The sequence below is a fragment of the Nomascus leucogenys genome, chromosome 22a (assembly GCF_006542625.1).
Source record: "Nomascus leucogenys isolate Asia chromosome 22a, Asia_NLE_v1, whole genome shotgun sequence".
Classification (NCBI taxonomy): domain Eukaryota; kingdom Metazoa; phylum Chordata; class Mammalia; order Primates; family Hylobatidae; genus Nomascus; species Nomascus leucogenys.
The window spans coordinates 117,435,578-117,450,930 of record NC_044402.1 but is presented as its reverse complement, the minus strand read 5'-3'; the positions used below and the strand labels follow the sequence as shown (position 1 = coordinate 117,450,930).

At 43.6% G+C, this 15,353-nt stretch overlaps 1 protein-coding gene and 2 long non-coding RNA genes across 3 annotated transcripts; 2 read left to right on the top strand and 1 right to left on the bottom strand.

The window, feature by feature from the left end:
* Nucleotides 1–1,255: 1,255 nt before the first annotated feature.
* LOC105738155 lies at nt 1,256–2,398 on the bottom strand. Its single transcript, XR_001113909.2, has 2 exons — nt 1,905–2,398; nt 1,256–1,439 (listed from the first exon to the last, which is right to left on the bottom strand). It is a non-coding gene; the product is annotated as an uncharacterized LOC105738155 (long non-coding RNA).
* Nucleotides 2,399–4,826: 2,428 nt separating this feature from the next.
* On the top strand, nt 4,827–6,326 carry LOC101177117. The gene is made up of 2 exons (XR_180154.2): nt 4,827–5,059; nt 6,111–6,326. It is a non-coding gene; the product is annotated as an uncharacterized LOC101177117 (long non-coding RNA).
* A 6,257-nt stretch (nt 6,327–12,583) lies between these two features.
* Nucleotides 12,584–13,190, top strand: TNP1 (transition protein 1). The gene is made up of 2 exons (XM_003254059.3): nt 12,584–12,752; nt 12,953–13,190. Exons 1-2 carry the CDS (start codon nt 12,614–12,616, stop codon nt 12,979–12,981), a joined length of 168 nt encoding a protein of 55 aa, XP_003254107.1. The 5' UTR covers nt 12,584–12,613; the 3' UTR covers nt 12,982–13,190.
* The last annotated feature ends 2,163 nt before the right edge of the window (nt 13,191–15,353 follow it).

Genomic DNA, 15,353 nt, shown 5'->3' with positions numbered 1-15,353 from the left:
AGTGAGGGTGGCATGGAGGACTGCACCAGAATGACGCAGGGAAGGCTATTGACCTCTTTGCCTTTGCCTTCTCCCTGAGATTATGCCAGTGTATGCACAACATTATTACAGCCTACTACTGCCAGACACGTAAACCGTTAACTGTAGCCTGTTACTACCAGAGGTACCTGTAACCCGTTACCACGGCCTACTACCATAAGACATGCTTACATCTGATGATATAGCCATATTACTACAGCCTGCTACCACAAAAGCGACTTGTATTATTACTACATACACTACCTCAGGACACTTTGCTCTTGCACCCAGGAACACCTGCCATAACATCTTTAAGCAATAAATTGCCATCTCTCCACACCCCTACACTGAGTAAGACCAAATGTGACCACCGAAGAGCAAAAGCAATTATCAAAGAAACCCAAGAAGCGCATCAACATCTAGGAAATAGGACAAAACCCTGGGGCCCACCTAAGTCAGCTGAACAATAAAAAGGCAGTTTCTGCATCTTTCATGTTCCAAAGGAAATAGAGAATTGAGTTTTGAGGCCCCAACCTTACATATTAGCTTTAGTCTTGCTGGTAAATGGTTTTTAAAGATTGCATTTATGATTCTCGGGGGGAGGCAAGCTGTGAGTAAGAGATGATTTGGTATCTTTACATAAGTTATACAAGGTTCAAGTTTAATTACACAAGGGATTCTATAAAGATATAAGAATTATTTGATCCCAAATTGCCCAAACACTATATTATATCTAGAGTATACTACCAGGAGAAGCTCGAGGATGTTGTCCTTTAAAGAATTCCAAATGCACATATGCCTTTGTAAGCGTATGTTGTGTCTTTGCACTTCCTCACATTTACAATTCCTGGACTTCATGATGGATGACCTGGGCTTGTTTCTAGGAAAGCAAGCATCTTCATTTCTGCTAACAAATGAATGAGAAGTGTGAGCTGATGGTGATCTGGTGGTTCACCTGGCTCAGCCTGCACTGGCCTTGTTTAGATGGTCTATCAAACCAAATAAGCCCTTATCATATCCAGAAATCATCTCAATTTATCCCAAACCAAAGCCCAACCACAAACATCATAGTAAATCTTTCAAACAGGAAAAAAAAAAAGGTAAACTACATATTTCCTCCTGACTCACATGGTTCTCCCTCTGCTTACAACACCCATCTGATTACAAGAAGGGCTAGGGTACTAAGGTCACTCAACGTCACTCTTCAGCTAAACAGTAACACTCAAAAACACCTTTGTCAGAGAAAGAAGAGAAAGATTATTTAGAGACACTGGCGTGGAGAGGAATAATCAATGATGATTATGGTGGTCTTGGGCCTGCACCAAAAGCCCTTCTTTGTGGTGGCCGTGGGAGAACACATGGCACAGAAAAGCCCAGATTCAAGCAGCTTCTTCAACCAAAACATTGACATATTCTGCTAACTAAAGAGACAAATAAGAAAATTAAAGATGTACACTCCAAGAACCCATGTGTTTTTCATATAGAGACCTTCCCAACTCAGTTTCCCAGAGATTCCATCAAATACAGAGTTCAAGAGTCCCACCTCAAAGAGGTAGGTCCAGGATTTGTGTGATCTCTCTTTACTGCATGGACAAGATTAGAAGGAGGCTCTACAGCACAAAGAAGATAAGCCATGAGCACAGAAATCCTGGCTCTTCACAGGACTCATGGGGAAGCAGGGAGAGAGTTGGGTGGTTGTTTTTTATTGGTGGGTGGGTGTCAGTGAGGGAACGGATTGTTAGAGAAGTACTGGGGCCAGTCTTTAGAAGGTGATAGGCGATCTTTGCTTTTGACAGAGGCATGACAGTTTGGGAGATTAGCCAAGCATGGGTGACAATTCCTTAGTCCTGAGAGTCCCCTCTGTAATCAGAAAATGTCATCAATACCTTGTCTTCCTGTTCCTTTTCAGAGATAATTTCCTTTTTTTTTTTTTTTTTTGCCTCTGTGGGGAATATTTCAGATGACATGCTAAACACCTGTAACTGCAGGCCTTCACCATCTTCTGTTCCTCAACTCTGGTCAGCATGAGGTTTTGGTTGAAACAGCAAGATCTACCTGCTCCCACTGTTGTCCCTCTCTCCTACCCCAAGTCCATTTGTCCAAAGCAGTCCACTCATCATTCCCTTTATATAGTGACTTATGACACGGGCCCTCCTGGTAAAGGGACATGATGATTGATGGTGCCTTGTCACAATGGCTGAAAGTCAACATGAGAGCTTGGTTGAGTGGTTGGGACAGTACTGAAATGTTGGATAAAATTAAGAAAATGCCTAGTAGGACTCCTTAAATCAGCTGGCTGCCTATCAGCCAGCCCATAGGAACCCCCATGAATTACAGAAACCAAGCAAAATTCTCTATGCCTTTCAAACACAAGTCTAGCATTTTTAAAGCCTTCGTCTGCTGACACATTTAGGCATACATTCCTGGTTTCATTGCCTTACTTCTAGAAAGAGCTCTTGAGGGAGGATTTGAACAATGTACCTTTTTAAATGATTTATTGAAGTATAATTGATATATAATAAACTGCACATATTTTAAGTGTACAATTTGATAAGTTTTGACCTAGGTATACACCCATAAACCATTACTACAAATCAAGATAATAAGTACTTTCTACTGTGCTCCCTTTGTAATCTTTCCCCCCTGCCCCTCCCCCAAGTTCTACTCTAAGTACCCAAAATGTGGAATTTAAAGCTCTAGTCCAGTTCATTTTTTAAATCTACTACCCCTGCCCTATCCCCTAGAGCCCCAAAGAAATATAGCTTCAACTTCAAGAAGCTTGATATCTGGCCAGAGAAGGCATCTTCTATTGGTAGATATAAAATGTGACCAAATGAAGAAGTAACCATAGAGTATAGGGCCTTTGTTTTGAGTCTTGAAGCACATATGGAAGTTTGACAGGTGAAGATGAAAAAAAATAGTACAAATCACTGAATTTCCTATGAACACCTGTACTTTTTCTACTTTCTAAATAACCCAGTTTGATTATAACAGAGGTTGCCTGAAGGAAATAATAAAGGACATGGCTAAAAAGCCAGGTTGGGGTTGGGGATGGGGATATGGAAATTGAAATGCTGTAGTCGAAACGTCTACATCTTGTTTCACTGGGCAACACCTGGCATCATGGAAACATGGGCCTCATAAAGGGGGAAAAGCCCAACAACACACCTGGGCTTCAAGCCTAAGTAATGAAGCTCTGGGTGGTGCCAACCAGAAGGGTCAGGTTGGCAGGAAGTTCCCAAGAAATGTCATCTCCTCTCTTCCTTAAAAGCCTGGTTTCAAACACACTTCCTGAACAAGGGCTGTAGTGATTCACCCACTTCAAGAAGGCCAACTTCACATTGAGGTCATAGTGGGTGGAGGGATGGAGGTAATCATCCAAGCATCCCCCAGTGTCCCTCTAATATCCCACCCCTTGCAGATGCCCAAGAGGCAGAGAATGCTACAGTTCTCTTGTCATTCTTTTAACATAAGTCCTAAGGTTTTAATCCTGGGTAGGGCAACAAAGGCAGAAAAGAAGAGAAAGAAAGAGAAGGAGGTGGAGTTGTATTTAAACTACATATGTGATGCTGAGCTTAATGTATTCTAACTCTTCTCTGATTGTCAGATGCTCTGCAGGAGTCACCTAAGGTAAGGACACAGAAATGAGATGAGGTTCCTCAAGCGCTCACACAGTGCCTGACACTTAGTAGGTCCCCTAAAAGTGCTCTGACCACCTCAAGTGTCACAGCTTCCAGTTTTGCATGCCTTACTTTCAGCCCCACTCTTTCCTGAGTTTTCTTCTGTTCTCTCAGTCTCCTTGCCCTGCTCTCTCCTCTGAAACATCCAAATGGCTGATAAATCCCAGAACTTTGTCTCTAGAGCATCTTACCTGCCCTTGGAGATTCAACCACACAAAACTCTACCTTGCCAGTGTCCAAAACTACATCCCCAGCCTCAATTGCTCCTCTGAGCTACAGATGCCTCTATCCAATTTGTCCACAGGGCATCCTTGGGGACCTGTCTGGTAGACATTCAACCTATGCAAAACTAAAACCAGTTTTTTTCTGTTCACATCTATTTCCTGCTCCTGCATCTACTCATCAGTCATTCACTATTCACTTAGGGCAGAAGTCTAGGATTAAAACTTTATCCCTCCACGTAAATCATGTCAGTATTTTGTAACTCACCCCTTCTTCTCCAACTCCATTGCTAGCTTGGGTTAAATGGCTTAATATCACTAAAGAACTTACCATATTGCAGGCACTTTGCTACAATAGATAACAAGTTAGAATTCAAGTCTTTTGTTGATAGCTGTCTTTATGGTGAACATTAAGTCAAAGATATCACCCTCCGGGTAACTGATCATCTTCCTCTGCATCCTTTTTGTGGCAGCAGTTAGAGCACATGCACTAAAATTAAGTAGATGTGGATCTAAATCCCAGCTCTACTGTTTAGCATTTGCACACCCTTGAGCGATTTCCTGAAGCTCTGAGCCAGTAAGGAGGTGATCTCCAACTAGGTGTTTAGTCTACTCATTGGTAAGACAACAGGATTGCCATTAAGCCTGAGTCCTTCTCTCTTTAACTTACTGAAGATTTTTAAGGCTGGGAGCAATATAATTATTTGCCCACATTTAGTAAGTTGAGAAGCTTGGATCCAGAAAATCAGTCTGACTAAATATTGGAGGAAATCATCTCAGGTCCCCTGCTCAGCCCTTCTCTTGTAGATTGGTTCACTGACCTCATATGGACTTTGTGATATCCCAGAGAGGGGAAGACCAAGTCACAGTGGCCTAGATTCTCTGCAGCTGGGCTCCTTCTGTCTCAGAGCTGGGAATACAATCTTCAGGCAAATGACTGGAAAGCCCCCTTCAGGCCCCTAACATCTCCCAGCAGTAAGTATGAGCACTAAGTGTGTGCATTCAGTCACACTAGGATACAGCAGAGCTGCATGTACCCCAGGAATCAGCCGGTTTCCTACAGGAGCATAGAAGAAAGTACCACTAAAGGAGAGCAAGGAGAAGGAAGAGGAAGAGGGCAGCGATTGGCAAGGCTTGAGGGTAAGAGTAGGAGGAGTGAAGACAGGAGTAGTACCAGCTATGGATGGAGGATGTGTGTGAGGAGGGGAGAGGGGAGATGGTCATGGAGCCAGTAATGAAGAGGCTAAGTCCATTCTCAGGCAAATGGCACAGCCTCAGTATGAAGCAAGTCATTTGCAAGTATTCATGAATCTCCCATTATGAATAGGAGATTTGACCAGCTTTCCTGGACTATAAAGGTAAACAAGATAGGGAATTTTCAATTTAGTTATCTGGTATTTGCCATAAGTAGTGTCTTAAGTGAGGCAGGAGAGACAGAGTGGGCTTCATAGTCATGGGACCTGTGCATCACAAACGGTCTTGTGCCCACTTACCCACACTGATCCCAGATTTATGCTCTTCTGTCACCATCTTGAAATTCTTAATAATTTTTTAGCAAGAGGCTAGCATATTCATTTTGCATTGGACTTCACAAATTATGTAGCTGGTTCTGGGGAGACATAATTTTTTTTATCTGGAGCATGTGGAGTCCTAATAAGCAACAACAAGGAAAGGGCGCAAGATGGGGGGAGGGCCAGAACCAGGCTGGAGGAGAACAATAAACAATTGTTCTGAGAAATGGCTAAACACAAACAACCTGTGGGCATAATGACCTCCTTCCCCACATGGACCCAGCAGCACAACCTCATTCTGCACATAAATCCTATAAAACTCCCCTCTAGCCCCTGCCTCTTTGCAGACAGCCCCTTCTCTGCTGTGCTGCCCATTGCTTTCTTGCAACATACGTTCATACTTTGTCTAATAAATCTGCCTTTCTTTACCTATGATTGTCTTGGTAAATTCCTTTACTGCCCACAACACCAGCCCCAGCTAGTCACACCAGCAAGAAAGCAGATGTCACAGGAAGTAGCAAGTAGGCTAGGCCAAACCAGAGCCAAAGAGGTAACAAAATCATAAGGGAAAATTTGGAAAATGTCAGGTTAGCCTGTGTGCCCATCTGAAGAACTTCCTGAGGCTCTCCTGCTCTAACCAGGGACTTTTAAACCTCAGTTTTGTCTTTCCTGTCTTGCAGCATAAAGAAAGTGCACTTTCACTCTTGCAGTAGTCTTAGAAAACAAATATTTCTGCATGGTGACACAGTCCTTACTAGAACCCCAGAACATCTCCATGGTATGACCTACCACATTTCCTCCCCACCAAAAAAAAAAAAAATAATAATAATAATAATAATAATAAGGCTACCAAGTATCTGGAATTTCTTGTTCATTAAAATCTGATTACTACCACACTCAAAAGCATCTGGGTCTTTCTTTGGTCCTTACTAAAAACAAAGGCTTTGCTTTGAACATTTCTCCAGGCAAGTCCCATCTGCTCCCCCAAAACAAGAATGTAATGAAGAAGGAAGTGTTACTAAACCTTTGTGCTTTGGACCACAGAACTTTAGAATTAGAAAAAACAGCAAAAGATCTACTTTTTTCTTTTTATTTAGTATAAATACAACTAAATCTACTTTTTGAGATCTCCAAATATGAGAATTCTGCCCCAAAGAACAATGCAGAAACCTGACAGCGACACTGTCAAGCAAGCCTTCATTGCCAGCTCTGTCTCTCAAGAGTTTCAGGACATGTAGTAAAATTATGTTTTGAATCTGCCTGTTCTTCTCCCTCAATCACCACTAAGACTAGGAAGTAGAGGCTTGGCAAGCCAAGTCAAAGAGGCAGGGCTGATTGTGATGCTCTCTCTTGGCCCAGCCTTGGTCAGTAAAGTTAGTCAGATCTCCTGTATCCAATGCACTCTACCAGCCTGATGGTCACAATGCTATGAAATCATCAATTATGAAGCCATTGACCTTCATGTGTGGCAACCTCAGCCTGTCTCTGTGGTCCTTTTACCCCCTTGATGGCAACTCTTTCCCCCCTTTCAAAGGGTCAGGTGCCCTAAAACTCAGTGAACTGATGGCCCTTGGCAGGTGGGATGATTTTAAGAGGGCCAAGGCCCTTGCACATGGCTCTTAGCATACAAGGGGAGAAGAGAAAAGCAGACCAAATGCACAGAAAATAAAAAGAGGCCAGAAATTATAATTGTGGTGCATCATTGTATAGTGGCATGAAGCCTGGACTGGAGATTAAGAGATCTAGGTTTGAGATCTCACTTTGCCTATGATTTGTGACTTTGTCTGTTACCCTTCATCTCAAGGCCTATTTATTATAAAATTGTTCTCTAGCAATGCTCCAACTCGAAGTTCCTTACTCCAGTTGGTGGATGAATTAAAACATATTATTCTTGACCACATGAGGCCAAATGATTTTAATATGTGTGATATTTTTGTGCCATAACACCCTTTTCTAACACCCTGGGATGCAGCCCTACTTTTATCTTAACAGCTGAATGGAACTATATTTCCAGTGTATTCTGGAAAAGGACATCTTTTTTATTACTATGTTATAGATGGGGATTAAGGAAGGCAGAAAAATGGCTAGTGGTCAATGTGAAAACTTTATTTAGAACCCTCTGAAGCACACAATTTGAATTTTCTTTATGCACCATTATACCATGTAGTTTTATTATTAGTGAGACTTGGAAAGACAAAAGGAACAGAAATAGTCAATTTTCAGAAGTCCAAAAATAATTAAAAGCAAACAAAAGTTTGAGTGCTCTCAAAATGAGAACTTGAAAGCTGTCCAGAGGTCCTCCAAATTCATGCCCTGCCTTTAAGAATGACTACTTTTTCCAGTTCTCCCTCTTTAATATTAGGTTCCTTCACTGTGCTCATAGCAGGCATGCATAAAAGAAAAGGCTAATAGAGTGGAGACTCAAGGACAGGTTTGTTTATAAGTTGAGTAGGGAAGGCACTGTGGTGCAGCAGGCAGTCCTTGGCCTGGGGTCGGCAAACTTGTCGCTATCCTGACTCTTCCACTGCCCAGGTGTGGCCCCTGAGATAAGCCTCTTGGCTCCCAAAGGAGCAGGACAAGGTACACCTTAAGAGCCTCCCATAAGCACTGCTCTTGTGATAAATCTCCCACTTTAAGCACCCCAATCTCTCTCCCCCTGAAAAAAACAGAAACTGTTTACTGAAAAACAATTTGAGAATGCAGCAGAAAGAATAGGAGAGAAGCCTGATGGAAAAATGGGAAAGAACACCACCAAATCCTCAGGCAGACTCCAGGCCATCCTCAGAACCAGGATGCTCCCTTACCTCCAGAACTGGATGAAAAAAGACGAACGGAGTTAAGATCCTTCCTCCCTTTTGCTCTGCAAACCACCTCTTGGCCTTGGTCTCTGGCCTCTTTAAGAAGACAGTGAATGTGTTCTGAGTTCAGATAACTCTGCCCCTTGGTGAGGCACCTCTCTCAGCCACTTTCCCCTCCTCCAGCCTGTCCCCAAGCCCCTTTGGCCTGTTTGAACAGCAGCAGCAACAACAGTAGAGAAGATAGGGTGTGCATGTGAAAAGGGTAAAGGGTCCCCGCTTCCCAGCTGAGGTCAACATCTGGAGAGACTTAGATTTCAGAGAGGGATTCAGACTGAGTCATCGACATGTGTAAGGACTGTCAGCAACTTTTCCATGTTCCCTCTTCATAAGCCCCAAGTCTCAGCCTGCTGAGAGGATCCAGCCCTATGAAGGCATCCACTGGACTCCCCCGGAAAATTAATGGAGTGAGTTTGAATTGAAGAGGTGACATGGAATCTAACTAGAGATCTGACTTCCAAAATTGTGACACCCTAAGGCTATCCTTCCTAGCCTAGGAAAGGGACCAGTGAGAGCACTGGCCTCCAAGCCCTTTCCTGCACTGCAACCCTGGCTACCCACCTAGGAGATACAGACATCATCCTGTCCATTCACCTTTCTCCAGGCAAGACCTCACTGAGCACTAAGAAAAGAAAAGGCTGATGGTGTCTCTTCTCAAAGGGCCGGGAATTTAGTTCTCTCTCTTTCTGTGCCAAAAATGTTCAGAACATAGGCATTTCCTTTCATCAAGGGAAAAAAAAAGCTGAGTCCCACCAGGGAAGCTAAGGTGTAAAGGAAACAGGTTTATGGGGCTGTCCCTGTTAGTCCTATGCTGAGTTATTTGAAGTCACTTATATGTCCTCTCTGTGCAAAGATAGCAGAAAAAAAAAATGGTGAGACATTGAGGAGACTGGATTAACAGATATTCTCAAGGAAAGGCCTCATCCTGGACCTGCTAAAGGTTAGAAGTAGCTCACTAGGCTCTATCTAAATTGCCACTAGCTTGAGCAACAATGGGGCAGAAATGGAAAGAGAAACAGAGACAGGCAGCAGAGACCAACGCTCAGCCCTGCTCCGTCCTCACTCCAGTAGGTCCGATATAGGAGCCAACCCAAACACCCCCCACACCCCACTCTTGAGTGGCCTGTGAATCGCCTTTCCCAACCCCCACTGAGTTTTCTGCTGCTCAAGTTTCTTAACATGGTTGTCTGGAACCAGAACTGCTCCTCAACTCTAGGCAAAGGGGACTTTTTGTTTGTTTCTTCATCAGTTCCCAAGTCTGGCTGCCTTCTTCCCTGTGATCTCAGCTTCTCCTTGGCAGAGCAGGTCTTTTGGGGGTGGGAGGGATTGGGGAGAGAAATAGTATCCAGCCTTCAGGACCATCCAGAAAAATGCCTCTCAAACCAAAGAGGCCAGTTCCTCTGTAAACATTTTAGCCAATGGTTTCAGGCATGAGAGGTGGGCACAGAGCACCAGAGGACCTGTTGTGAGGACAATGTCTTCTCTCTTCCCTGCCTTGAAATGCCCCCACTTGTGCAAAGTCACTGTGATTGTGTTGAACTGTCTGTCCTCATAATATACCAAAGCAGCTAGACTGAACAAATATTTACTGACCACCTAGTGTGGGCCATGCTAGTACCTGCGGAAAATGCAGTAGAAATAAAAGGTACAGTCCCTAACGAGAAGGAGGCTATCGCCAAAATCAGATCATTTCAGAGATCACCTAGCCCAGCCTGCTTATTTTTAGAGTAAGGGAGCTGACGTCCAGAGAAGTCCAGTCAGGACCAGAACAAAGACACACCGCCTCCTGTTGAAACCAGTCTGACACACATGGCTGGCAATGCAGGCGTAAAACACGATTTCACACAGTTAGGGTTGGTTGTCTAGACTTTAAAGCCAATATTATATGGACAACAAACTTTGAAGAAGTTTCAAAGGACAGTGAAAATTTGGTAAGTTGGAAGTCTTCCTTAGAGATGTGGGGCAAAATAGGAAGGAACAGGATAGTTAGAAAAATAAAAGAAGGACTTTTTATTCATTGACCAAATGTATTTCACAAATAATTACTGAGCTTCTATTCTGTGGCAGGACTGATGAACTCCCAGGGAATATTCAGTAGTGAGCCCAATTTCTCAATTCCTGCTTTCACAGAGGTCCCTGCTTTCACGGGGGCATGTTTGTAGGAGAAACAACCAGACTTGAGTGGACACAGAAGGTCTGGAGTACCAACAAGCAAGCCAGCAGTCTGTTTTATAGAACTGCTTCATCGTGTGAATAAAAGTCACCAACAAGTCACCAACAGAAGGTCTCCAGAGAGACCTGCCTGGAAGCAGGAAAATGGAAAGTGTCACATATGGTGGCTATTCAAAGAATCTGGGTTTCAAAACTCAATTTGCCATCTATAGATATCAGAAAACCAGGGAGTGAGGCTTGAACTACATTCGCTCTTCTATTCAACCAACTTTTGCTAAGGATCTCCTGCACACAAGATGCTCAGTTCTTGAGTGAGGATAATGGCAGTGGAGAGAGAAGGAGGGACAAATGGAAGAAATAGCCAACAAGTTCTATAGAAATCCCAATGAGGTGGGCACAGTGGCTCACGCCTGTAATCCCAGCACTTTGGGAGGCCAAGGTGGAAAGATCACCTGAGATCAGGAGTTCAAGACTGGCCTGGCCAACATGGCGAAACCCTGTCTCTACTAAAAATACAAAAATTAGCAGGGCATGGTGGCACATGCCTGTAATCCCAGCTACTCAGGACACTGAGGCAGGAGAATTGCTGGAACACAGGAAGCAGATGTTACAGTGAGCCGAGATTGCACCACTGCACTCCAGCCTGGGCAAAAGAGCAAGACTCGGACTCAAAAAAAAAAAAAAGAAATATTTTCAAAAGCAAAGCATTTACTATGAGGTATAATGGAGGAAAAAGGAAAGGCTGGATGACTTATACACCAATAATCATTCAATATATCTATTTGTAAGTGTCAAAGTCACTTCAAAACCAGTATGTCTTATACCAAGTACATGATCATCACTCTCCCCATGTCTGGCCTTTATCCCCGTGAATGGCACCAGCATCCAGATAACTGCATTATACAGGAACAAAAGCCACACCCTGGACACCATCTGCTTTCACCTCCCAAATTCAATCCATCACCAAACCTTGGTCTCTTGTCTACTTTAGATCTCAATCAACACCTTTCCTGGCCAGACCTAAACCATCATCAAATCTTTCTTTCTACTGAACCACTGATGCTGACAGTAGCATCTCCCTTTACACAGCTCCTCCAGTCAATACATCACCCACCTGGCACCCTCTAATCTCACATGCCATCCTCTTAATATTTTTAAAGGCTTCCCAATGTACTTGATCATGGTTTGATCGCTGTCTCTCCTTCCAGCCTCATCCTATACCACGTAGGGAGTTTCCCTCTGCCTTTCTCCAGCCAAAATGATTCCCTAAGTACTTATTCACTGATTTATGTAGACATCTGATGAATGGATTTCTCCCCAGTGGGCTGAGAGTTCCATGAGCACAGTATCTACATGTTTTTATCCTCCACTAATTTTCTACCACCTAAATGTATGGCATATGCTATGTGATCAATATCTGTGACTGAATTTTAGAAAATGATTAGGTTAATTGTTCTGAACCAGAGTCATTTTTTCCCTCACTTCCCCAGCCTCCCAAAGAAAGAGGTGGCAATGTTTGGGAATATTTTGGGTTGTCATAGCTGCCAGGCTTCATTGGTGTCCAGTGGGTAATGGCCAGGGATGTTGCCAAACATCCTAGGATGCACAAGACAGCCCACTAAAAGTTACCCTGCCCATTGTGTCAACAGTGCCAAGACTGAGAAATCCTGACCTAGATGAAAAAGAAGGAATATTTCTATTTTGATCATATTGAATTGGGTTCTTTAGAGTCAAGTCCTTACAGAAATAAATGTATTATCTCCGGATGCTGTGAGAGACTTAAACAGTCATGCATACATACACACTCAATGACTGTTACATTTCCTACAGGCAGGAGAAGCATATTTGAACGGTCTCTTGTACTCCTCCGATGCCTGGCACAGGGCTGGGATTCAGTTTCTCAATAACACCTCTCTGGGAAAGCCTCACTTAACATAAAAAAGACCTCAAAACTGAGGGCGGCCCTTGAGCTGCACGAAAATGACCACCTTATTTCACATATATGACCAAAGTGCAGCAAAGGTGAGTGACAGCACAATAGAGCCCCGCCCACCTGCTGAGCCATGCCCCTTCCCTGTCACAATGGCCAAGGCCTTAAATACCCAGACTCCTGGCCCCCTGGCCTTGCAAAGCCCCTCATTTTGGCAGAACTTACCATGTCGACCAGCCGCAAATTAAAGAGTCATGGCATGAGGAGGAGCAAGAGCCGATCTCCTCACAAGGGAGTCAAGAGAGGTGGCAGCAAAAGAAAATACCGTAAGGGCAACCTGAAAAGTAGGAAACGGGGCGATGACGGTGAGTGAGGGATGGGGAGGAGACTGCCAAACTTAGGCACACATTGATGCCAGGCCCTCCCTCTTGGAGGCAGCCCTCACAGGACCCTGAAATCTTGGCCTGAGATTATTTCCAATAACTAAATGCAGATTTGAGCAATAAGAGTATTGATGGGAATGTTCTAATTCATGTCTCTGTTGCAAACCTGTCCTTTCCCACAGCGAATCGCAATTACCGCTCCCACTTGTGAGCCCCCAGCGGGCTCTGCCCTGGTGTGCTTCACACAGCACCAAGCAGCAACAAGAACAGCAGAAGGGGAACTGCCAAGGAGACCTGATGTTAGATCAAAGCCAGAGAGGAGCCTATGAAATGTGGATCAAATGCCAGTTGTGACGAAATGAAGAACGTATATGTTGGCTGTTTTTCCCCAACATCTCAATAAAACTTTGAAAGCAGAAATGTTTACTTTGATCTTTTGGTTGGAAAGACTTGAGTTCCTGAGCTAGGTGGGTTTGGGGAAGAATTGGCCAGTATGAAACCATTAAATGTGACTTGGAAAATATCAAAAGTAATTTGTCCTCCAATTCCCTCCCACGGTAGTCCTACTCTGGCCACACACTATTGCCGTATTTGTCTTCATCCCAGTGTGCTGTCTCCCTCCCCAACATGGAAAGGGAGAAGAGATAAAAAAGGGAGAAATGCATTCATTAGCATAAACCAAAGGATTCAAGCTGTTTTTGTTAGAGCTTAAACCAAAGGATGCAAGCTGTTTTTGTCAGAGCTTATAGCACAGAGGTGTTGAAAGCTAAACTAAATCTAAAGACTTGGCCCAGAGAGAGAGATCACCTGGAGGAGCTCTTAGAAGCTCTTAATTCATTGATCATATGAGCAGGATTAGCAGCCTAAGAGATGGGAACACCTTCTGGACAGAGACCAACATACTATTTGTAAAGGATCCTATTAGTAACAGTGGAAGTGATGAGAGTTTAGATTTCTTTAGGTTATTTTGGTAGCTATGTTGGGCTTGAGGTAGGCAAGACTAAAGAGTGGGATATTGCCTCGTATCATGTCATAAGCCTTAGTCCAGTGTGCCTGGAAGTAGGAAATTTCTCAGTCTGAGTAGGCCTTATTGATCATTTGACAGAGAACTGACTTTAGGGATAGAGCTGGTTCTGCTCATTTAGGAAATTCCTAAGCCCTCACTTTACCTTGTCCCTGAGTTGTAACACAATTTATGATGTCTCTGGTCAAGGATATGACATTCACCCACTCAGAGATGGATCGTATTTTTCTTGTGTTTGCTGTTGCCTCAGAGGTAGCTCCAGGGTAGAAATGAGACTCATATTTAAACTCAAGAACCAACCACCCACATGGTTTCTGGGGAAGTAACCAGGAAAGGGTATAAGCAGGAAGGAATGAGGGGGCATGAGGTTAGACACGAAGTTTCCAGCAGTCAGGGGTGTGAGACATGGGAAGAGGACACTATTAAGTCTGAGCCTCATGCAAATGTGTGGGTACCAGGATGTTGGTCCTATTAAGGGGTGGCAAAGGGTGTTCCTGTGGGTTAGAATCTAGAAATGCAATAAAAAAGCATGTTCATTTTTCAGATAAGTCATTTCACTTATTGGGGTAAAATATTTCAAGTCCTCACTCTTCCATAACCCTAAGAATGCGCATGCTGATTCAGAGCTGTTTTCAAGTTCATGTAAAAAACATTTCTCCTTACCGTCAGGCACACAGATACTTCAAAGTTTTCCATTGTCAGTTTCCCTTTTTGTCAAATAGGGATAGAGAAAATGCTTCATAACCCTCATCCTCCATGGTTATGTCTATTTTACCTCCTAAATGTGACTTTTGTTTGTCTTTGCTTCTCTAACTAAACTCAGATTAGTCTCAAATAATCCTATATGTGTCTGTAGTGTCACTGAATGAAGCTCTAACTTCCTAGAAGTTTGCGCACATATCTGATCTGGATTCCTTCCTTCAAATCTCTGAAAGAACTCATCAGCCATGGCTCTCACCCTGCTCTCATGCCCCTTGGGACTTCCTCTGCCTCTGTATAAAATGTAAACACTCTTTGCAACACATGAAGTCTATCAAATAAATCCAAAAAGTAAAAATTGTTTAATTATTTTAATGTGCTTTTTCTGCTCTTGCTGTAAATTCTTTCAAACAGCCTCATAGGTTGGGTTCTCAGGGAGTGGAGACGGAGTTTGAATGCAAGATGTTTATTAGAGGTCAGTACTTGAAGAGGGAGGCTGCAGGGTTGTACAGAAGAAGGAGCTGAACAAACCATCAGGCAGTATAGCCAGGCCTTTATACCATTTATACCCCACCTGGCTGGGCTGTGCCAGTAAGAAATGGCATTTCCCTGCTGAGGCAGACTCAGAAGGGAGCATCAGCTGGAGGTTCCTTGGTGGATCACACACCCGCAATCTGAGCAGCTCACCTCGGTGTCTATTACAATTGCTCTCTGGATGATCTGTATCTTTTCTCAGCCTCTGGTCCCCATCTTCCCCTTAAGCCTCTTCACAGCTTGCTGCCTTGCCACTTCCTGCTGTGACTGTGTCATGAGTCTTCAAATGCTCTTGTGCACAGCTCACTTCTCATGGATTGCCAATT

Excerpts from the sequence above, each read along its gene's own strand:
- TNP1 (XM_003254059.3), top strand. The coding sequence starts at position 12,614 with ATGTCGACCAGCCGCAAATTAAAGAGTCATGGCATGAGGAGGAGCAAG. Across the intron at positions 12,753-12,952 it reads TAGGAAACGGGGCGATGACG|CGAATCGCAATTACCGCTCC; the intron begins GTGAGTGAGGGA and ends CCTTTCCCACAG.